The following is a 25,246-nucleotide window of genomic DNA, read 5'->3' on the forward strand; positions in this document are numbered from 1 at the left end:
AAAAAGCCTTTCCTGATTTCTTTTTCTTCAGAGCAACTGCCATAGACCTTTTGTGGAGTTTCCTGTTTAATGTTGATCCTCACTGCCCCCTGCCATCCACTAGAATGAGAGCTCCCCGCAGGTAGAGCTTCCTTTTCTCTATGGCCTCATTGCCCGTGCCTGGACCAGCACCGGCCACAGGAGCTGCTAACTCTGGGCCAGTCTCCCTAGTCTAGTCTGCAGCTGTTCTCCCTGACCAAAATGATCTAGCACAACCGTCTTTCCATTCATTCAGTTCCATCAGTGATTTTCAACCTTTTACATCTAATGACACACATAAACTAATTACTAAAATTCTGTAGCATACTAAAAACTATATACTTTTTCCTGATCTGACAAAAAAAAAATAGGTATAATATTGATTCATTCGCACCAGATGGCTATTATTATGTTGGCTGTTGTCATTTTTTTGGACAACCTAAAAGAAAAGAGGTGAGTGCCTCTGACTAAATAAGCATTGCGTGTTTTAAAAATTCTTGAAACACATCATTTGAAAATCTGAATTATTAGATGTCCTACTCAGCCCTTCATCCCGGTCAAAATCCCACCTGTCCAAAGCTGAATTACATTTTTCTTAACTTCTGTTATCCAGATTCTTCTCTTTCAACTTCCTAACAATGAGATCTGATGGCCTTCTCTTAGTCCCTAACTTACTAGAGATTTCTCTAGCTTGGTTTTTAAATGCACACGCGCCACCTTAAAAATGTTGTCCTCCAAGGTTCTATCCTCACATATTTTATTTTCTTGACATATATATTTCCTTTAGCTAATTTGTTGGTTAGGTACTACCACAAATGCTGATAGCTCTCAAATCTTTATAGTCTGTTTTCTGAGCAAAAAACCTGAATTCCCTCCCACCTACTGGGCATATCTGCCCACATTACTAAGGGACCTCAAACTCGACATGTCCAAACCTGATCTCCATTTTCCCCACCCCCAAACCTGCTCCTTCATCTGTAGTCCAGCTCCAGTTACACACCAACATTCACCCCTCACCCAAGCTAGAAGCCTGACATTTTTGGCACTTCCTTTGCCCCTTTCTTCACCTGGCATTTCCAATGGGCTTCATGTCCTTTAAATCCCATTGCTGGCACTCTGACATTCACTCTTCTCTTCTGGCTGCTCTCAGGCTCTCAGTGCTCACAAAGACTTGGGCAATAAGCTCTAACTGTTCGCTTGTTTCTCTCTTTTCCAAGTCTACTTATCGTATTGCCCCATGTATAAGATGCTCCCATGTATAAGATGCACCTTAATTTGGGGGCCCGAAATTTAAAAAAAATTGTATTACATAAAGTTATTGAACTCAAGTTTTATTCATCATTAAACAACGAGCACAAAGACAACAAGCATGAAAAAGCAGGAAATGCAAGTAAAAAAAAAAAATCTACAACCACTGTATAAGACGCACCCAGTTTTTAGACCCCAAATTTTTTGGAAAAGTGTGTGTCTTATACATGGGGAAATACGGTAATCCCTCTTGCCTGAGTTATCATCTGATGCTGTTCTCATTACTAAACACTGTGATGGCTCTGACTGCTTATAGGTTAGAGCCAAAGTTGCTAGCATGGCTCTTCACACTGAGACCTCAACTAATCACCCCTCCACCCCTGCCCTTTAGTCCTATTTACCCCCACATACCTATGCTTCAGCCAAATCATTCTGCTGTACTCAGAACATGTCACTTTTATGCCACCCTACTTGTGCATGCATGGTTACCTTTCACTAGAATACCATTCACCACCATGACGCTGTTAATGAATACCTACTCAGTTTTCCAAACCCAGTCAAAGCCATCTCCTTTGTGTAGAACTCCACCTTCTGCTCCTCCTCTGCATTCTGAGAAGGCCTCCACTGGCAAACTTCTCACAGCATTTTATAGCTAGACTATGAGTTTTTTGAAGGCTACTTTGCATTATACATAAAATACATGAATGTATGTTATATTAATAGCTCACAATGACTGAGCCAATTTTTTTGAAAGCTAACTACAGGGTTTTATACATTAAAAAAGCACATGCAAATGCTGCCGTGTTTGAAACAGCAAAGCGCTGTGTGAATCTGATATTATACAATCCGGTTTGATTTCACTGTTGCAGCTATTATGGTTATTCTGAATTAGGATTCAAATACCCAATGCATTGGTTATATTTCCTAGCTTGGTACCATTTTCAAATTTAATAGGCATATATTCCCAGCCTTTATTCAAATGGGTAAAAATGTCAACACAAGAAAGCAAATTCAGATCTCTGCACTTTGTCAGGACTAGCTTCCCTCCAGGTGCCATGATCCGGCAGCAAATCTTCCTTGGTTGTAACTATTTCCCTAGTAATAAAACATTTTTTAAGACTCAATTTATGCACAGCACCCCTAAGGCCATGTACAAAGCACTACACCAGTTTCTGCACAGCAACTCCAGTTACCACTTACGAAGCGCAATGTGTGTTGCGTCCTCTAAAGGATAACCTCGTTTTGCAGAATTGATGACACAGAAGCCGACAGAAGACATTGACAGCTCTCTATGATCAAACGGAAAACACAAAAATTATACAGCAAACACTCATAACACACAACTAATTTAAAAATGCAGCTTAACATCTCTTTCCCTGTCCCTTCGACAAATTTACTATAATAGTTACCCCAACGGCAATATTTAATGACATTGATATATAATTTAATTGCATCATTTGAGGGAAATATATTCCAAATAAAGGCCACAGTAAAATGGAAACAAGTTAAATTCTCAAGTCACCCACAGCCATTGCTTTTACTCAGCTAAGTTTGAGGAAACAACTCTATCTTCAAGATCCTCTAAAACTGTCTAAATCCCTAAAAATGTGACTTCCATAGCTAGGTGTCAGTTTAACGGCAGGGCTTTAACCATGCCTGGCATGGTGTCCCAGGAGGACGCATACTTTGCCAGCTGAAGGACGTTCCTGTAGCAGCTGTGCAGGGAGCTCTCAGCGGCTGTGCGATAGCGGCTCTTGTACTTAGGGCCCACAGTGTGAATGATGAACCGAGCAGCTAGATGGAATCCTTTTGTCAATTTGGCTTCACCTGTCCGGCAACCTGGGAACAACGGAGGATATGTAAGTCATGGTGGTGTTAGAAAAACACAATAGAACAGAGGAAATTTTAAGAACATTGAAAAATTTCAGTTAAAAATATGGGTTGAACACAAACATCTGCTCCCAAGATGACAGTGAAACCAGTACAATAGGTATGAAAACAGAGACAAAAAGAATGGGAGAGAACATGAAGCAGATAAGCATCATCAAAACCACAGGAGGCACAAAGTCAGAAAACTAAAAGTAACTGATTCAGCAACAAGGAGAATACTCTGCTCCAAACTGGCTTCCAAAATATATACACTCAGGCTTATACCCCTGGGAGAGTCCTTTCAGAAAACAAAGAGGCCCAAACCAAAGGAACTACAGATGCTGAGAACCAAGAGGTCCCCTCTCCCTCCACAAAAAAAAAGGCTCCTGCTCATCTACTTCAAGAGCCAAGCCAACATAATTAAATAATCAAGTCAACCAATAATCTAGAGGAAAAATAACTGCAAAACAAATACTAATCTTGATAGGGGAGCCCAAAAGTTAGAAATTTGGCTTCAGTAATAGTAGCTTTTAGTTTTAATCAATAGATTATGTAAAAGTTGCTAGACTAGTCTGTAGTTATACAAAGAAAATCTGTTTTACATTCAGTAAGTTATCTTAAGAAAAAGCAAATAGCTTGACTAATGAACAATGTGTGTGATCTCTGTTTTATGTTCCTCTCAGGAATGCAAGGAATTACTTTCCAGATGAGTTCCCAGGAACCAAGGATGCCAGCACCTTGAAGACCTCTATGCCATAGCTGAAGTCAATCAAACACCCTGCACCCCCTGGAGGACATCCTTGCACTCCCAATTCCCCCACCTCCTACAGCCTGTTAATTAACTGACTGCATGCTCAGTAATGAATTTTCCAAAAAACATAAATTGGCCAGTCAGCTGAGACTGTTAAAGACAGTTTTCCAGACCTGAGTCCACTGTCTTCGCAAGTTGCTGCAGTTTGACTTAAAGATGCTCTTATCCCTACTCAATCTGTCATGAAATTGGCTAAAAAAGGATGATGGGCAACACGAATCCTGGCTTGTTCTGGTAACAATCTGTGTTCTAATCAGCCATGAGTGACATTTGAATAGTCACAATGTTAAATGCTGAATATTCATTTCATAAAAAGTTGATAAACCAATTTGGGGAGGTGGTGAAGGGAGAAGAAAATGTATGAGAGGTGTATGTATATATAAAAGGGGAAAGAATGAAAGCGAATTTAATCTTTAATTTCTACAATAAGTCAACAGATATTGAAAAACATGAAAAAAATCCCGCTATTAGTCTTAGCATATTATTTGGAAATAGAAGGTAAGTAAGGTAAGGAGCCTAAAGGTCTGAAAGTATTCACTCCTGGAGAACAGGAATGAAAGCTGAGAAGGAAAGGTAAGGACTATTGCTTTCCATCAGACATTTGGATACAAAATTCTTTGACTTGTAAATTACACACATTAATCAATGCAAAGCTACAAGCATAAAATGACACTCAAAAAGAGAAAGGGACCATTTGAGGCTAATAAACCAATTCTTTATTTGGAAAAAAATACATTAAAATCATCAAGCATTTCTTCTGCCCCTTAACAGAACTTAATTCAGAGGAAGCCACATAATGTGTCCCTTTCTGAGGAAAGGCCTTATTTTGCAGAGCTCCAGCTAGTAAGCATGGACAAAGGACAGATTTCAGAAAACATAACTTCATAATCTAGTGAAATTACTGATTCAGACAAGGACTATAAATTGCTGCTAAAAACACTGTGTAACTATCTGATGAGGAAATGGACATACATTGAGCCTAAATAACACCCTATCGATTACTTTTCAGTCACAAAAGATAAAACACAACTGCACAAAGGAAAAGGTCAAACTCTCTTCACTCTACTGCAGAGACAACTTAGGGTCAGCAATGGTCCACTAATGGGTCACTCAGATTTTATATTATCTTCTAATATGATACAATAGAAAGTAGACAGCACAAGGTCACCTATGAAATTTATCCACACTTGATTCCATTATATATAACTTTCAGTTCATAGGAAATACAGCAGATAGAGCAGCAAAACTAAATGGCACTCCTGGTGAATCAGAGAAATCCAGAAAATGAGACCTCTTAGAAAACACCTTGGCTTAGTTCATTCAACAAGTCAGGGTCATAAAAAGGAGAATGCTGGATTTTTTTCAAGCCGACCATTATGTCAATCTAGCTGTCTCTTACTATGCCTTGTTTATTTACCAAAATAACAAACCCCACAGAGCTCATTTCACAAAATTCCTAAATTCAAAGAGCAAATGTGAGATTGATTTTCTCAAAAAAAACCTTTGTGGCCTGACCAGGCAGTGGCGCAGTGATAGAACGTTGGACTGGAACACAGAGGACCCACCTTCGAAACCACAAGGTCGCAGGCTTGAGCACTGGCTCATCTGGTTTGAGCAAGGCTCACCAACTTGAGCCCAAGGTCACTGGCTTGAGCAAGGGGTCACTCAGTCTGCTGTAACCTCCCAGCCAAGGCACATATGAGAAATCAATCAATGAACAACTAAGGTGCTGCAACAAAGAACTGATACTTCTCATCTCTCTCCCTTCTTGTCTGTCTCTCCCTATCTGTCCCTGTCTCTGTCAGACACAAAAAAAACTTTGTGTACAATAAACAAATCTGTCCATTCAGTTTTTAGACAGATCTATACTGTTCACAAAAAATTAGAGGATATTTCAAAATGACTATGAAGTGATTAAAAAAAAGGATTTGACTTTTTTATTAAACAAGAACATCAGAAAAGCAAACAAGTCCAAGAAAGTTGTTCTATTATGCAAAGAGATGCAAACTCAATTATCATGATTAAGCTAGTGACATTGGTGGGGGTGAACAGAAGCATGTCAAACTGGACGAGAGTGCCACACATTGTCTGTTCAGTAGGGTGTATGGTCACCCCAGACTGCCAAAACACACTGACAGCGATGGGGCAGGACAGGATCAGACTGTCCAGCAGTTCTTGTGGGATCCTCTGCCACTCTTGCTCCAGGGCAACCTCCAGGTCAAGAAGTGTGGTCGGAGGCATTGGACGGTTTGCCAGACGTCTTCCCAGTACATCCCAAGCATGTTCAATGGGATTCAGGTAGGAGAACATGAAGGCCAGTCCATGCGTTTGATTACTGCCTCTGAAGCATGTTGTTAACGAGATGCACACGGTGGGGACTTGCATTATTGTCCATGAAAAGGAAGTTGTTTCCAACTGCTCCAGCCTAGGGTTCCACTATAGGGTGCAGGACCTCATCTCAATATCTGACAGTAGTCAGAGATCTGTTTCTGATGACATGGAAGTTGGTACAACCACCAATGCTGATGCCAGTCCACACCATGATTCCACCATCACCGAAGGAGTCCCTTTCTCAAATGAAATGTGGATTCTCCCATGTTCCTCAATCACGCCAGATCAAGACGTGGTGATTGTCAGACTGCAGACTGAACCGTGACTCATCAGAGAAGAAGACAGTTGAACATTCATCACTGGTCCAATGACAATGCTCATCAGCCCACCCTCTATGGGTTCTATGGTGTTCAACTGATTAATGGAATGCATACCACTGATTGCCAGGCATGCAGTCCAACATGATGGAACTGATTTCATATGGTATGGGTGCATATCCGTCGTCTAGTGGCAGCAAGAAACTGTCCCCACTCTGCCTTCATCTTCTTCGTACTGTGCCAGTCTCTTGAAAGTGATTCCACAGTCTGCTAATCACGCTTTGGGATGTTCCAGGTGCTGTTGTCACTCTCGTCTGTGTTTTGCCAGCTTCAAGACATCCCATGGCTCTCCAGTCTTCGCTTTCAAGCAAATCGTGTTGCAGGGGCATTGCAAGGGCTGGGAAATTGTAGGACGTGCACTTTCAAGATCAGGAAACATGCAGATACTTCAGTACTTTCAGCCTTTTGTATAGTGCATTTTCACCAATGCAATAAAAGTTGGTTTTGGATCTCATTTGCATAATCAAACAACTTTCTTTGATTTGTCATTTGCTTTTCTGATGTTGTTTAATAAAAATAAAAAAAAATGCCTTTTTTATCGCTTCATATTCAGTTTAAAATACCCCCTAATTTTTGTGAGCAGTGTATTTCTTAGAAAAGTTTCTCTGACTGAATTGTCATGTATATCCCTACCAAGAATTCTAGAATCACAACAAAATTACCTCCTTTTTTTCTCAATATAAAACTTTCCCAAATATTTGAGAAAAACTATCATATTGCTCTCAAATCTTCTCTTCTCTATGCTAACTCTAGCTCTTTAAACTATTTCTTCAAATAATATGTTTTGCACAATGTCTACCATGTGAAGCATTTTCTTTCAGGTGTACCTCAGTTTATCACTCTTAAAAAGTGCTAATAAAATAAGACGAACAGTCACACCATAAGGTCCTACCAGGACAGAATAAAACAGCCTCTCTTGACTGTGATGCTGTACTTCTTTTTCCCTCCCAGCCTTATTAAGGATAATTGACATATAAACATTGCCTAAGTTTAAGGTCTACAATATGATGATTTGATATATGCACACAATGTGAAATAATTGCAGTAAGATTATTTAACATATCTATCACCTCAAGTAACTATTTTTACTTAATAGTAAGAACATTTAAGATCTACTTTCCTAGTAGCTTCTAAGTATATAACATTTATAACTGTTAATTATAGTCACCATACTGTACGTTACATACTCAGAACTTAGTCATGTTATAGCTGGACGTCTGTTCACTTGAGCAACACCTCATTTTCCACCCCCATCTCCCAACAACCACCATTTTACTGTTTCTATGAATTCAGTTTATATATTCCCCATATACATGAGATCATAATATATTTGTCTTTCTCTGTCAGACTTATTTCACTTAGCATAATACCATCAAGGTCCAGACATGTTGTTGCAAATGGTAGGATTTTCCTATTTTTATGGCTGAATAATATTGCATGTGTATTTTACAATATATAATGGGTACACACATATGTGCTTACACACATACATGTTGTTATCCAGTTTTCCCAACACCATTTATGGAAAAGACTATTCTTTCCTGTTGATTATTCTTGGCTCCCTTGTCAAAAATTAGTTGACTGCATATGCAGGGGTTTATTTCTGGGCTCTTGATTCTATTCTATTGGTCTATGCGTCTGTTTAATGTCAGTACTGTACTGTTTTAATTACTATGGCTTTGCAGAATAGTTTGAAACAAGAAAGTGTGATGTCTCCAGCTTCACTATTCTTTCTGAAGACTGCTTTGGCCACTCAGGGTCTTCTGTGGCTCCATACAAATTTTGTGATTTTTTTTTTCTATTTTTGTGAAAAGTGCCACTGGAATTTTGCTTGCAATTGACTGAATCTACCGATGATTTGGGGTAATATGGACATTATAACAATATCAATTCTCCAATTAATAAAAATAGGATGTCTTTCCATTTATTTATGTCTTCATCAATTTCTTTCATCCATGTTTCATAGTTTTCAGTGTTCGTATCTTACACTTCCTTGGTTAAATCTATTCTGAAGTAATTATTATTAATTATTCTTTTATTATTTTCTCCCCTCAGCTAAGTTTGGGCACAGACTGTTCTTTTTCTAATTCCTAGAGGTTTAAAGTTAGGCTGTTTGAGATTGTTCTTTTCTTTCAATGTAGGCACTTGCTGCTCTAACTTTCTCTCCTAGCATGGCTTTTGTTGCATCCCAGTTTTGGTGCATTGTATTTTCATTTGCAATTGTCTCAAGCCTTTCTGATTTTCCTTTTGCTTTCTTCTTTGACCCACTGATTGTTTAGAAGTGTGTTGCCTAATTACCATGTATTTGTAAATTTTTTTCATTTTCCTCCTGCCATTGATTTCTATCTTCACACCACTGTGGTCTAAAAAGACATAAATTTAATAAGGCTTAGTTTGTGGCCCAATATGTGATCTATCCTGAAGAATGTTCCATGTGTACTTGAGAAGAATGTGTATTCTGGTGCTATTGGATGTCTATGTGGTCTATAGCAGTGGTCCCCAAACCCCGGGCCACAGACTGGTACCGGTCTGTGGGCCATTTGGTACCAGTTTGCAGAGAAAGAATAAATAACTTACATTATTTCCGTTTTATTTATATTTAAGTCTGAATGATGTTTTATTTTTAAAAAATGACCAGATTCTCTCTGTTGCATCCATCTAAGACTCACTCTTTTTTTTTTTTTTTGTATTTTTTCTGAAGCTGGAAACGGAGAGAGACAGTCAGACAGACTCCCGCATGCGCCCGACCGGGATCCACCCAGCACGCCCACCAGGGGGCGACGCTCTGCCCACCAGGGGACGATGCTCTGCCCCTCCGGGCCGTCGCTCTGTTGCGACCAGAGCCACTCTAGCGCCTGGGGCAGAGGCCAAGGAGCCATCCCCAGCACCCGGGCCATCTTTGCTCCAATGGAGCCTCGTTGCGGGAGGGGAAGAGAGAGACAGAGAGGAAGGAGAGGGGGAGGGGTGGAGAAGCAGATGGGCGCTTCTCCTGTGTGCTCTGGCCAGGAATCGAACCCGGGACTTCTGCACGCCAGGCTGACGCTCTACCACTGAGCCAACCAGCCAGGGCCTAAGACTCACTCTTGATGCTTGTCTCGATCACGTGATACATTTATCCGTCCCACCATAAAGGCCAGTCCATGAAAATATTTTCTGACATTAAACCGGTCCGTGGCCCAAAAAAGGTTGGGGACCACTGGTCTATAGGGTTATTCAAGCCTGTTGTTTCCTTATTAATTTTCTGACTGGATGATCTAGCCAATATTGAAAATGAGGTATCAGAATATTATTGTATTCTGTCTATTTCTCCATTCAGTTCTTTTAGTATCTGCCTTATTCAGGTGCTCCCATGTTGAGTGCAAACATATTTACAGTTGTTAAATCCTGCTGATGAATCGAAACCCTTTTCACTACAGAGTGACCTTCTCTGTGCCTTGTGACCAATTTTGACTAAAGTCTATTTTATCTGCTATAAGCACAGCCACTCCTGCTCTCTTTTGGTTTCATTTGCATAGGATATCTTTTTCCATCCCTTCGCTTTCAGTCTATGTGGCAGTAAAGCTAAAGTGAGTTATACATTGTTGGATCTTATTTTTTTATCTTTTAGCTACTCTGCTTTTTGTTTAACCTTTTTACATTTAAAGTAATTACTGATAAGTAAGGACTTCTGTTGCAATTTTGTTCATTGTTTTCTGAGTGGTTTTTTTATTAGTTCCTTTGTTTCTCTCCTGCTGTCTTACTTTGCAATTTTTTAAAAGCTAATTAATGCTTTAATTCCTGTCTTTTTATCTTTTGTGTATCTACTATCGGTTTTATTTCTTTGTGGTTACCATAAAGCTCATATACAACATCTTATAAATATAACAGTGTATTTTAAGATAACAAGTTCCCTTCAATTTTGATACTGTATTTCTAACAATGTAGTCTCACATTATTAGCATTTCCAGTAGAACTAAAATACTATTACCTCTGAGTATAGTCAGTTAAAAGTCCAGGGAATTTCCATTTATTCCTCAGCTACTTAAACATGCCTGCCCTCATGGAGTTCAACTTTTAATAGAGACATAGTCATTATGTAAAGAATTTACCATTACAATTGTAATGAGAGGACAAAAGTAAAGCAATACAGGTGGGAGCATATCCCACTGGGAGACTGATCAAGTCTAGAAAGAAGGAAGCAATGCTGTGAGGAAGAGATGAAAGCAAAGACTTAAGAGTTGAAAACTGACAGAAAGGGAAATAGCACAGGAAAAACAGATAAGTAGCTTGGATGACAAGGCAACAAGAGATCAGTCTGGTTCAAGTATGGTGAGAGGGGACACGGAGACATGGGATGAGCCTGGAGGAAAGGGAATGAGATCTTACAAGTCCTTGGAGACCAGTCTAAGAAGTCTGGATTTTATTTTAAATGTAATGGAGCCACTACATGATTAAAACAGGGGAGCAATAAAAAAGGATTTATGATTTAAAAGGCAAATGCTTACTTGTGTGGAAAATAGACAATAAAAGAATGGACACAAGGAGACCAGTGGAGAGGGAGGCGATGGCTGTGGTCCAGGCAGGGGACAATGGCAGCACAAGCGAGGCTGGAGGAAGTGGTGGTGCAGAGACTCAGACATATTTAGAGCCTGACGACAGACTTTATGAGGGAATAGGGAGAGGGCAGTGTTAACCCAAAGGTTGTTTGGATGAAAGAGGGAGTGGATGCCATTTTACTGAGACAGCAAATACTTTTTTATATAAGAAAGGCTGGCAAACTGGACTGCTCTATTCTGATTTGGGTAATGTTTTAAACTTAATGAAGGTTTTTTTATTCATCCCTGTCAATTTTATCATTTTTTGGCTCTTACTTTCAAACGATTCAGGTATTTAAAAACCTTTAGTCTACCACTCAATGTTTCCTGTTATTCCTCTGAACTTTCTATCATCTACAAGTTTGGTAAGTCATACTTTATAATCATTTATAAAATTGGTATTAAAGATGAAAAAAGGGACAGGATGAACAATCCAGCCCATCAGTGCATCATTAACAATCTATCTTCATGCCCTCGCCAGAGAGCTCACTTGTTTAGCACATCATCCTGATATATCCAGGTTGCAGGGTCAATCCCCAGTTGGGCACATAACAAGAATCAACCAATGAATGCATTTGTAAGTGGAACAACAAATTGATGTCTCTCTCTCTCTCTCTCTCCCTCTCTGTCTCTCCCTCCATTCCCCCTCCCTTCCTCTCTCTAAAATCATTTTTAAAAATTCAAAATTCAAGAACATGGCAGAGAAGTTTTACTGAGAGTAAAGTCTCAATGTTCAGCTTCTAACACACTGTGGAGCTTTCAAAAGCTGTTTTTATTTAGTTTTAACAATAGCAGCAAAACATCTACATAATTTTCTCACATAAAATGAAAAATAAGTTCTTCAACTATCAAAACAAATGTTTCCTGAGCAATAAACACCTAAGAAAATTCATTCACCTTTAAGTTTTTGGAGTTCCTCCTTCAAATCTGGCCCTGCAAGCATGAAGATCCTTTCTGACACAGGGTTCTTGTCTGTGAGATTTTCATTGCTGGTATTCACAATGGCTGTGCAGTTCAGTAACGCCACATCGCCTTTCCTAAGGAAATGATAAATAGAGAACAAGTGTGGGAAGACTAGAGAGATAAGAAAGCTAGTTTCTCCTTCTTTCAAAACATTCTACCCTCATTCCCTTCATGATATTGGTTTTGCTAGCTGACAAGCTTAAGCAATAGCAGAAAAGTAGTTCCTAACTCAGAAAGATTAATCTGGCATCCCAGATAGATCTTTAATACAATTACTATGACCCTGAAACAAACAAAACCATGTTACTCTTTTGCTTCCTTCATATGCTCATAATGCCAGCAGTGGTTGGTCTGAAGAGTTCAGACACAACAGCATTACTCATGATAGCCAAAAAGTGTACACAACGCAAATGTCCATCAACTAAAGAACTGACAAACTAAATGTGGTATATCCATACAATGGAATATTATTTGGCCATGAAGAGGAATGAAGTACTGATTCATATTACAATATGGATGAATCTAAACATTACACTAAGTCATGATGGATTAAATTTATATTAAATGTCCAGAACAGATAAATCGGCATAGCAAGAAAGTAGCTTAGTGGCTGGCTAGAGTTGAGAGATTATGCATGTACAAGGGGGTGAGGGAGATGGGCAGTGACTGCTAATGTGTACAGAACTTTGAGTTGATGACTATGCTCTAAAAATGATTGTGGTGATGGCTACACAACTTTGTGATATACTAATTCATACAATATAATTGGTGAATTGTATCCCAATAAAGCTTTTTATAAAAACTAAAGTATTAATACTAATACATTCAACAACAAAGTTGAACTTTCAAATAATTATGCTGGGGTCAGACTGAAAAAAGAGTTCATGATTCTCTTTTATTTAAACTCTAGAAAATGCAAACTAATCTATAGTGACTGAAGAATCAATGGTTGTTTGAGGATGTAGAGGCAGGGAAGGATAGGAGGGAGGAATTACCAAGGGTGACACACACACACACACACACTTTTTTTTTGTGTGTGGCAGAGACAGAGAGTCAGAGAGAGGGACAGACAGACAGACAGGAAGGAAGGGAGATGAGAAACATCAATTCTTTGTTGTGGCTCCTTAGTTGTTCATCGATTGCTTTCTCATATGTGCCTTGACTGGAGGGGGAGGGGGCTAAAGAAGACCAAGTGACCCCTTGCTCGAACCAGTGACCTTGGGCGCAAGCTGGTGAGCTTTGCTCAAACCAGATGAGCCCGCACTCAGGCTGATGACCTCGGAGTCTCGAACCTGGGTCCTCCACATCCCAGTCCGACACTCTATCCACTGCGCCACCACCTGGTCAGGTGAGACACAAAAATATTTTGGTGGTGATAAATATATTCACTATCTTGACTGAGATGATGAGTTCATGGGTATATATACATGTCACAATTTACCAAATTGTATACTTTAAATATGTACAGTTTATTGTATGTCAGTTATAACTCAATAGAGCCACAAATGTCTATGCAAAGCAATATTCAACAATGTTAGGGCTTACAAAAAAAAGTTTAAAAGAAATTCTGAGAAAAAGAAATTAGGAAGAAGTTCTGAGAATGTACTATCATATCATAATATGATTTAATCAAAAAATTACCAAAGAATCACTTTTCCATTGATCTTCTTGTTATAAAGAAAAGGTGATCTAATGGTGTCTGTTTCAGCTGCACAATCAGAAGCATTTAATTCATCTTCACAGGAGTCGCTCCAGGTTGGCAGTGTATCCACGTCCACAAACTGGGAAGGTGCACCCAAGGGATCCATGTGACGGGAACTTCCGCTTGTCTTTTCCCAAATCCCTCAGCAATTCAATATTCACTGGATACGTTAGCTGAAGAGAAAAGAAACAACTGTTTTAACTGAGAAGCACTGATACTACTCTACTTCTACTACGGCAAACAACAAAACTCTGTTAAGTGCTCTAAAAGTACATTGTGTTACTTAAATAATCCATAAAAATCAATATAAAACAAAGAATTACTAAATTTTCCTTTCTAATTTTTTCCAGCTTTTCTAAAAGAGGAAGAAAGAGGGATTATTTAAGCACAAATTCTTTTCAGAGAATTGCAGACATTAAAATAATCACAAGAGCCACCAGTTCTCCTTTCCAGAAACACAGGACTAGTCACTCAACACTCACTGAGTGTGTGCTATTAAAGGGGAAAGTGCTAGGTTCTGCAAGAGATATAAAGATAAGTAATATGTACAACTTAAGGAGTTCAGTCTAATGATAACATGGAGGATATATTAAGACAAAATGAGAAGCAGAGAGGTTACTTCAATCAAGTAGCAAGAGATAATAAAGCTTTGAACTAAGTAGAGGAGATGGAGACAGCATGGATCCAAGAGGCAATATACAAAGAAAGAATGAACAGGATTTGACAATTTATAGGATATGGTACATAAGACACTGATGTGGTAGTGGGTTAATTGTACAGAAACGTAGAAATCAGAAGAGACTAGTGATAGGAAGACACACAGTGTCAACACTACAGAGAGGTCATGGGAAATTTAACACGAGAAAAGGATACTTAATTTGCCAATAAGTCAGAGAACTGTTTCAGTAAAATGGCAGATAAATTCATTCAATAAATCTTTGTAAATAAGCATCTTTTATGTGTCAGGTATTGTTCTAGGCACTGGGGATACACTAGTGCAGTGGTTCTCAAAGTGTGTGCCAGGGCACACTGGTGAGCCCTAGAAGATTTGCAGGTGCACCTTTTGGTATTCCAGAGAAATATGTGCCTGTTGGGGAACAAAAAACCAACAGGGTTTTTGGAGTTTAGATTTTTGGGGGACAGAGGATGGGGAATTGGATGTAAGCTGACAGTCTGCCCAACCCCCTACCTCACTTGCCTGATTAGGTTGCAAAAGGCTGTTAAGCTGTGGTGCTGGATTGTTTACACTACCCCCCATATTCCCCAGAAAGACTGGAGGCAAGTTTTTTCTATCCTTTGTTTGGTGTAAAGTTAAGATGATATGTATGATAGGGGTTTTGGATTGATGATTAAACATAAGGAATTGTCTCTTGAAGCCTTTTGGATTTCTATAAAGGAAGAATATGTGGCAATATCTAAAAAAACTTTAAACATTTTACTACAATTTTCAACATCCTATTTATGTGAATTAGGATTTTCTACCCTCAATAAAATTAAGAGTAAAAAGAGAGGAATTCTTCAACGTGTCCCAGTAGAGCCCAAGCTCCTCGTCAATCAGGTGTCCCTGATTCGACTTCCCCGTGCAGTGGGACACACCTGTTTATCAACAGGGCTGGCAGCCTCTTTGAGACTACTCTTGAGGCAGCTATGAGGATGCTACTGTTAACTGCCACCGGAGGAAAGACACGACCGACACAAAAATTAGTTGCAATAATCACACAGGCAATTTATTACTCACAAATCCTTTTGGCGTGCCTGGGTACAGCTTAAGGGGGCCCCGTTGGCGTGCTCCTCTCGACTGGCTTTGGTCAGAGCTCAGAGCTGTGTGGAGACAGTCCACATCAACATTGGAGTCTGAGCGACTACTGCAGCACGGGGGGGGGGGGGCCCACAGCTTTAGTACCTTTCTTGGCCAACACCTTCTAACAGGTGTCAATCTGTAGGATTATCACCTCAAACAACCTTTTTTGGGAGTTCCTCACAGGGAATCCCCTCTATGTCAATCTACTGAAATGTTTACATCAAAACATTTTTAAGCATTTTGCAAAATGCTTAAAAATGTTTTGATGTAAACATGTTATCTTTGAATATATGTATCTTGATTTACTGATGTCACCCCATTAAAAAATAATAATAAAAAAAATAAAAATAAAAAAACATTTTTAAGATGTTCTCTTAATGTACATTAATGTAAATAACACCAAGTCACTTCTTATCTATGTATAACTTCACACACATACAAACTGGGCTCTGCTTGTAAGTCAGTCTGTTTATCACATTACAGAATTATGGTACCAAGCCACTATATTAATTCCTATCCAAATGGCCTAACTTTATTTAATCTTAATAACTATTTTTAATATTATTTTAATTACTTTTATATATCTTCCATATTTTTATATTTCTATATATTTAATTACTATAACCTTATATTACTACAACACAATGTATTGACAAGGAAATGAGAGTTTGCCTTTTAAATATATGCCCAAATAGTGAAGAAATCGCTAGGACATATCAGGCTCATGCTTTTCATAAACACAAGAATGAAAAAACTTAACACATTTGCGCTGGGACCTGCCGAATTTACTAAATCTTACTAAGAATGTATCTATATATATAAAAAGATAACTTTTTTTGTCATTTTTTTATTTTTTAACCCCTCTTTTTTACAAATTCTAAAAAGCATAACTCAAAAAATATAACAAAAATGTTTTTTAATGTCAGAATAAATTTAATTTTGTTGTATTTATTTCCTTTAATTACCTTAAAAGCACGCTTGGACTTTATATTTTTTTAATATTTGACTTAATTATTATAACATATTTCTCAGAAATTTGTATATAGTGCGCCTACAATTATTTGTAGGATTTTAAATGTGCCCCGACTTCAGAAAGTTTGAGAACCACTGCACTAGTGAGTAGGCAGAGCAGGTACATATCTGCCCTTACAGAGCTTATACTTCCTGGAGAAGAGATGACAAACAGTAAACAAGCAAGCAGGTATCTCACAGAATGACTGGAGAAAACGAGTATCAGGAGAGAAAAGGTGATAATCTGACTAGAGACCTAAATTAAACAAGACAGCAAACCATGTGAAGCTCTGGAGGGTGTTTCAGGAAGAGGAAACAGCAAGTGCAAGGGCAGGAAGGAGCTTGATCTATTAAGCAAAGAGCTTGGTTTGGCTAGAGGAAAATGAGCTACATGAGTAGGTGAGAAGATTGGTGAAAGAGCGAAAGGCCAGATATCATTTGTATGCCAATACAGAGAATGACTTTATAAATTACACTGAAAGAGTACCTAGCCTCTGTGAAATTGAGTGGGGCCCAAGAGTAAAATCAGAGACTAGTAGAAAACAATTGCAGTAATCTAGGTGAGATGGTGAGGTAGGTGGTGAGAAATGGTATGATTTGGAATAGATTCTAAGGATAGACTCAACAAGATTTGCTAAATGAATATGAAACGTGAGGGAAATAAACAGAATCAAATATAACTCCTAGATTTCTTGCATGAGCAACTAAGTAGATGATGATATTTACAGATAAGGGGGAAGACTGAAGAAGGTTATGGGGAAAAGAGATACTCCTGTATGTTTTCTGCATGTGTTAAGTGTTAAGAGATGACTATTATATGGTCAAGTATTTATGTCAAACATGCAACTGATTATATGAGGCAAGAGCTCAAAGAAGTCCAGCTAAAGATAAATTTGGGACTCTCAGCATATAGATAGTATTTAAAGCTATGGGAACTGGACAAGATCACCGAGAGAAAATGCAAACAGAGATAAGAGAACCAACAATTGAGTCCTAAGGCAGAATTTATAGGTTGGAAAGAGGACAAGTCAAAAAATGAGATATAGAAGAACAGGTGAGAATGGAAGAGACACCAGAAAAGTATGGGAGCCTAAAAGCCAAATGAAGAAAGTAATTCCAGAAATAACAGGAAGGATTGGCTAGGGTTAAATGCTATTGAAAGGTTGAGTAATAGATCTAAGAACTTATTAGTGGGTTTTGTAAATTGGAGGTTGCTCAGAACACTGAATATACAAAGATGATCAGGGAATAAAAGTTAGCATGTGAACTTCTTGAGAAATTTTTCTGTACGATTCTAATGTTTGTTGTTAAGTCAAGAAAAACGGTCTGACCAGACGGTGGTGCAGTGAATAGAGCATTGGACTGGGATGCGGAGGACCCAGGTTCAAGACCCCCGAGGTCGCCAGCTTGAGAGCAGGCTCATCTGGTTAGAGCAAAAAACTCACCAGCTTGGACCCCAGGTCGCTGGCTCGAGCAAGGGGTTACTTGGTCTGCTGAAGGCCCACAGTCAAGGCACATATGGGAAAGCAATCAATGAACAACTAAGGTGTTGCAACACGAAACGAAAAACTAATGATTGATGCTTCTCATCTCTCCGTTCCTGTCTGTCTGTTCCTGTCTATCCCTCTCTCTGACTCTCTGTCTGTGAAAAAAAAAAAAAAAGAAAAACGCCCTTCTGTGCTTAATGCCTTGGTGTTTCTTGCTCATGACATGGCACACCAAATGGAATAAACCACAGATCTGACACATATGCTAATTCCTATATGAGCTCTGTGTAGTAAGAAATGTGGTCATTTATATAACCATTTCAGAAAGATTTTATAGATTATATTGTTAACAGCAGAGTTGGACCTCGGTCCTTGAATTCAGCTAAGAAAGAATTCAGAACCAAGAATTCTAGGGAAAGAGGTTTATCTAGCCGTTTTAAGACAGAAATTCACAGAGGCAACAGGAGGGAGCTAGCTTGGCTGCAAGGACTCAGAAAATAAGTTAATAGAGGAAAAAGAAAAAGGGCCCTTGAAGCTTAGGAGAAAGCAAAACATACATGAGTAAGAAAAGAACAAGAGGGGAGGGGAGGGGAGGGGAGAGGAGGGGGAGGAGAATGGGGATGGGGGGAGGGGAGGGGAGGAGAGGGGGAGGAGGATGGGGATGGGGGAGGGAAGGGGAGAGGGAGCCCATTGAGAGTCTCTTTTGCCTTGAGGATTTTTATGTTTTATAAAGGCAGGAATTTTAGGGTAGGGGAAGGATCTCAACACAATATATTTTTTAATTTTTTTAAATGGTTATTTTATTGATTTTAGAGAGAGGAAGAGAGAGAAAGACAGGAACATCCATCTGTTCCTATACGTGCCCAGCCTGGGGACTGAACCAGCGTTTGTGCTTCATGAGAGCTATACTTGCAGAGGTCAACAGAATATTCATCAGCTCTCCAGGTGTGTCCTTTCAGGGTCATGGTCTCTACTGATTGATCAGCCTGGAGCTGAAACACAACTGAGGCCTACATGTTATCTCTAGTTTGACTAAAACTCTGTCTCTGTGATCAACAGATCTGAGGCTTTGTTCCTAAAATTATTGATACTGATCAGGACCTCATTGTCCTGAGGCCCTGGTGCTTAATTGAGTGGTCTTACAAGGGCTTGTATGGGAGTCCTATAAGGCTATTTATTCTCTGGGCCCCTTGTTTCTTCTCTTAGGAGAGTCTAAACTGTATAACCAACTACATGCACAGGGAAGAAAGGACACCCTGGGAGGAAAGTCCTAGCTTATAATAGTTGTTTTCTCTAGTCTTGTCCACTAGGACTTTTTGCCCTTGGTGACATTCCGTACCTGCTTTGCTCATATCTAGCTGCCTACTCTATCAATACCATGATAAGGCCCTGGCCGGTTGGCTCAGCGGTAGAGCGTTGGCCTGGCGTGCGGGGGACCCAGGTTCGATTCCCGGCCAGGGCACATAGAAGAAGCGCCCATTTGCTTCTCCACTCCCCCCCCTCCTTCCACTCTGTCTCTCTCTTCCCCTCCCGCAGCCAAGGCTCCATTGGAGCAAAGATGGCCCGGGCGCTGGGGATGGCTCCTTGGCCTCTGCCCCAGGCGCTAGAGTGGCTCTGGTCGCAGCAGAGCGACGCCCCGGAGGGGCAGAGCATCGCCCCCTGGTGGGCAGAGCATCGCCCCTGGTGGACGTGCAGGGTGGATCCCGGTCGGGCGCATGCGGGAGTCTGTCTGACTGTCTCTCCCCATTTCCAGCTTCAGAAAAATACAAAAATAAAAATAAAAAAAAATACCATGATAAAATTGCATGAGAAGATTATCTTTATTTGATACTAAGAACTCCTTTGAAATTATTTTGAAATAGAGAAACTTATCCAGAAGTTGATATTTAGTATATCCAATCAGTCTTTGAAACTGGAGGCACCACAAGTTCTGTTGACTTATTCACAAATATCCAGACTTGGCCTAACCAAGTGGTGGAACAGTGGTTAGAGTGTCAAACTGGGACACGGAGGACCCAGGTTCAAGACCCTGAGGTCGCCAGCTTGAGCGCAGGCTCATCTGGTTTGAGCAAGGTTCACCAGCTTGAGCCCAAGGTCGCTGGCTTGAGCAAGAGGTCACTTGGTCTGCTATAGCCCCCCAGTCAAGGTACATATGAGAAAGCAATCAATGAACAACTAAGGTGCCACAACAAAGAATTGATGCTTCTCATCTCTCTCCCTTCTTGTCTGTCTGTACGTATCTGTCCCTATCTCTGTCTCCGTCACACACACACACACACACACACTAAATATATCCAGGTTTGAACTACACAAGCTGAACAGAGAACAATAGAAGACTATACTCACTGTTCACTTTACTAGTTCTCTAAGAGAATGCAGTCTGGTCAATTCTCATTCACAACATCTAATCTCTCCTTCCCTTGAGTTGGCCTATTATCAAAACTTTTTCCTACACCACTTCTTCAGAAATGTAACTTCTTAAGAGCAATCTGTTTTGCAGCTCTACTTTCTTTTCTTTCATTTATCAACCTACCACAGTTTTGCTTCCACCTCTACAGCAATGCTAAAACTGCCCTTGCAAAGTCAGCAACTCCCTAAATGTCCCATCCAAGAACTAACCAAGTTTTATCTGCATTTACTGTTGATTCATCCCTTTCTGTAACTATTATCATCTTTGACAGTACATATTAGGAGTTCTCCTTTATCTCCAATCTCATCTTGTCACTATAGTTTGTAGGATCTTCTCCCTAGATCTTAAAAATTGTTGTGACCTTACATGACACTGGGTGTTAAACGTTTTTGTGGGGCAGAGTTTAATGGCATTATATGGGCAGTGCCATGGCATTTAACAAAAGGTGAATTTTTTTTTTAATTTTTTTTCTTTATTTTTTTTTTTAGAGAGGAGAGAGAGAGGGGGAGAGAGAGAGACAGAGAGAGAGAAGGGGGTTGGAGCTGGAAGCATCAACTCCCATATGTGCCTTGACCAGGCAAGCCCAGGGTTTCGAACCAGCGACCTCAGCATTTCCAGGTCGATGCGTTATCCACTGCGCCACCACAGGTCAGGCAAAAGGTGAATTCTTTTTCAGCTCCATCTTTAAACAGAAATTTATTTTTCTCATCAAAGAGAAATTTAAATCTTTCACTCCCCAACACACACACCTCAGCAATAAAGCAAATGGAGCACCAAAGCCAAACTAGGCAGAAAAATCTGATTCATAATCCTTAAAGAACAGTAATGTTTAATATTCTTAGAGTCATAGACCCCTTTGAAAATCACATGAGCAATAAATACCCTTTCACCACCCAAAATGTGAGTCTATGAGCTCATACAAGCACAGGTTTACAAATAAATGTGAGAGTGTTCCCAGACTCAGACTAAGAATCCCAGTGATGGAAAGAATGCAAACAGAGGACTCAGGTAAGGGGGTAGGATAGAGGAGGGGAAGACTAAAATAAGCTAGAGCTATAGCCAGAATATTGAAGAACATTAAAAAGGAGCAAGACTCTCCACTGAAAATCAACTGACCAGTTCTGTATTTTTTTATTTTTTTTCTTCATTTTAGAGAGGAGGAAGGGAGGGAGGAGGGAGAGAGAGAGAGAGAGAGAGAGAGAGAGAGAGAGAGAGAGAGGAGGAGCAGGAAGCATCAACTCCCATATATGCCTTGACCAGACAAGTACAGGGTTTTGAACCGGCAACCTCAGTGTTCCCAGGTCGACGCTTTATCCACTGTGCCACCCGAGGTCAGGCCAGTTTTGTACCTTAAATTAGTTCATAAGCAAACACTAAAACTTAGTTTAAAAAAAAGTCTCCAGAAGCAAGACATTTTAGTCCCAGGATCAAAAAGACTACATGGAACAAACAGATGATTCCAGAATGACTCGTATCTATTCCCTTAGCCAAACTATCTTAAAGGTTATCTTCAGTATGTCTGTGGATGAGAACCTAAAGACGAAAGAGAATCCACTCTGTATACTTCATAATTCAAATCCACAATGAATATGAACAGTTCTAATTACACTGTTGGTTGTCTTTTATCTCAATCTTGCCATCTTTTTGTTTAAGTACTCATTTAAAAAAAATCTTGTTGTCTTTTAATTCAAGGAGTCCTTCTAAATAGTGCTTTATAAGAATAACTAGACTGGCTAGAGAGATTAGATTTGTATTGGGCAAGACTGAACAGAATCAGGCAGAACACCTTGGAGCACAGTCTCAAAACAACCTGATTGTGGTCTGGATAAAAAGAAAATGGAAATGGTATCATTTTCCTGGAAAACAAGAACTTTAAATCTGTTTTTCAAAATGTTTACATTGATTAGACAGGCCTGCAAAAAACTACAAAGAAAGCTGGTCCTTGCTTGTGACCTCCATTTGTGACCAGATGAATTTCTCGGTCTTTGCACAAACTACGAGTTTACTATTCTTTATGTCTTTGTATTTCAATATTTAAAACTTGAAGGTACATTAAATATTTGTGCACAATTCACGTCTCCCAACATCAAATATATTTAAGACATTCTATGCAAACAAAGAATTACTTTTTTTAAAGTTACTTATCTGGAAAGACAAGTGGTCAAATATGTCAACAATAAATACAGTATAACGAAAACATTTCTAAGCCATGTCAATGACCCAGGTCAAATTTATTTATTTATTTTTATTTTTTATTTATTTATTTTTTGTATTTTTCTGAAGCTGGAAACGGGGAGAGACAGTCAGACAGACTCCCACATGCGCCCGACCGGGATCCACCCAGCACGCCCACCAGGGGCGACGCTCTGCCCACCAGGGGGCGTCGCTCTGCCGAGACCAGAGCCACTCTAGCGCCTGGGGCAGAGGCCAAGGAGCCGTGCCCAGCGCCCGGGCCATCTTTGCTCCAATGGAGCCTTGGCTGCAGGAGGGGAAGAGAGAGACAGAGAGGAAGGAGAGGGGGTGGAGAAGCAAATGGGCGCTTCTCCTATGTGCCCTGGCCGGGAATCGAACCCGGGTCCCCCCGCGCGCCAGGCCGACGCTCTACCGCTGAGCCAACCGGCCAGGGCCTGACCCAGGTCAAATTTAACACCATAATTCAAGAGCCTCCAAAGAATATGCTGTAACTGTGAGTTAGTACTACCACATTCATAATAAAAGAACTTTACTATTTTCAATTCTAGGTATTAATACAGTGAGCAATTTGAAACTTAGATAAGAAATTAGGGTGACACTCTTGTAAAGTGTATGTGTTGGGAGTTTTATAAAATGCCTAATCTTAGCATTCAATCACAGTTGTCTTCACACCAACTTTTATTAAATTCTTTTTTCCACCTGGGGTTGTCCTGTCCCATAATATTGTACTAATAGGTTAAGAGAATTTTTTTAAAGGTAAAATGACTCATTCCAACATAAAAATGAATGTGTTTTTTATTTTATTTAACTCACAAAAGAACCAGACAGATGGGAGATAAAGGGAATCCCAAAATTGAGTGCATTTAATAGATCAAGAATAACAATATGAATGCACAAGGTGGTAAAATTTCCACTGAGCCTCTAATTGACTCAGTGCAATTAGAGTCAGATTCTGACATTAGTTAACAGCTTTTTATTAGTTATTTACACTTGTAAAATAGCTCTTAGAATCAGATAATCCAAGGGGTGTCATTCTGGATAGTGTCTAGACCAGGGGTCCCCAAACTTTTTACACAGAGAGCCAGTTCACTGTCCCTCAGACCGTTGGAGAGCTGTACTATAAAAAAAAACTATGAACAAATCCCTATGCACACTGCACATATCTTATTTTAAAGTAAAAAAACAAAACGGGAACAAATACAATATTTAAAATAAAGAACAAGTAAATTTAAATCAACAAACTGACCAGTATTTCAATGGGAACTATGCTCCTCTCACTCCCCACCAATGAAAGAGGTGCCCCTTCCGGAAGTGCGGCGGGAGCCGGATAAATGGCCTCAGGGGCCGCATGGAGGCCGTAGTTTGGGGACCCCTGATCTAGACTATTAGGTTTTCTACTCAGGCAGACATTTTCTCATTACAATAATATAATCACCTCACCTATAAGAGATATTAACTACTCATACCGAAATACTCCCTTCCCCTCCCCCCAAACTTTTGCGACAGAGACAGAGAGAGGAACAGATAGGGACAGACAGGAAGGGAGAGAGATGAAAAGCATCAAGTCTTTGTTGCAGCAATTTAGTTGTTCATTGATGGCTTTCTCATACGTGCCTGGATCAAGGAACTACAGCAGAGCAAATGATCCCTTGCTCAAGTCAGCGGCCTTGGGCTCAAGCCAGCTGAGCCCGTGCTCAACCAGCAACCTCGGTGTTTTGAACCTGGGTCCGCTGCTTCCCAGTCCAAAGTTCTATCCACTGCGCCACCGCCTGGTCAGCCCGCCCCTCCCCCCAATTTTTGAAATAGTCTGTTGCCACAATTTCCTTTCTTTACATTCATTCAACCCACAGTAATCGTTTAAAAACATTTATGCTGCTGCATATTCATTCTCTACTATTGTAATTTTCTTGAACATGAAAGACTAGCTGAACATGTATTAAAAATTCAAGAAACGTCTGAAGAAAATCAGATAAGGTAAAAGTCTAATTTCTAGACTGACCACAGGTATCTGGTTCAGTAACAAAAAGCTGAGGCTTATTTCTTTTGTATAGCTTATAAATTAGCTTTAATTTTCCACAGTTACAGACACCAGGGCTCATTTCTGAACACTTTTGTGCAGCCCAAGAATAAAAGCGGACAGAACTGCAAGAGAGAAAAGCTCATCTCCACCTGGTGACAGACCACCGCCTCAATTACCGAGCAAGGAGGAGTCAGCTCTGGTCACTTGCCACTCAAGCGGCCAGGCGGCGGAAACACAGAGCCAGACCAGTGTCACTCCAGGGACCACGGGGATCCACACAACTCGGCATCCTGGGGTCAGCGCCGACCCACCCGACTCGAACTGCTCTCGGTTCGTGGGACGCCCGGTCCATCCCGCGGCAACAGACTCCGCTCTGGGACTACAACCGGCAGGGCTCTCGCCGCCCTAGTTCACCTGCACCCCAGGGCCCG

The 25,246-nt window shown here is 40.0% G+C and overlaps 1 protein-coding gene and 1 long non-coding RNA gene across 3 annotated transcripts in view; one reads left to right on the top strand and one right to left on the bottom strand.

The window, feature by feature from the left end:
• Positions 1 to 25,246, top strand: part of LOC136400491 (uncharacterized) — a 353,174-nt gene that overhangs the window by 295,379 nt on the left and 32,549 nt on the right. The gene's annotated exons all lie outside the window — the stretch shown is intronic.
• Positions 1 to 25,246, bottom strand: part of GDAP2 (ganglioside induced differentiation associated protein 2) — an 82,502-nt gene that overhangs the window by 56,825 nt on the left and 431 nt on the right. For both annotated transcript variants that reach the window (XR_010750321.1, XM_066377277.1), the window contains exons 2-5: positions 13,833 to 14,066; positions 12,126 to 12,265; positions 2,952 to 3,105; positions 2,467 to 2,555 (exon numbers count right to left, since the gene is read on the bottom strand). Coding sequence is in view for 1 of the 2 variants with exons in the window: in XM_066377277.1 (XP_066233374.1) it covers positions 2,467 to 2,555; positions 2,952 to 3,105; positions 12,126 to 12,265; positions 13,833 to 13,999 (550 nt within the window). In the remaining variant the exon portion in view is untranslated. The remainder of the gene's footprint in view (positions 1 to 2,466; positions 2,556 to 2,951; positions 3,106 to 12,125; positions 12,266 to 13,832; positions 14,067 to 25,246) is intronic.

The sequence above is a fragment of the Saccopteryx leptura genome, chromosome 3 (assembly GCF_036850995.1).
Source record: "Saccopteryx leptura isolate mSacLep1 chromosome 3, mSacLep1_pri_phased_curated, whole genome shotgun sequence".
In the NCBI taxonomy this organism is placed as follows: domain Eukaryota; kingdom Metazoa; phylum Chordata; class Mammalia; order Chiroptera; family Emballonuridae; genus Saccopteryx; species Saccopteryx leptura.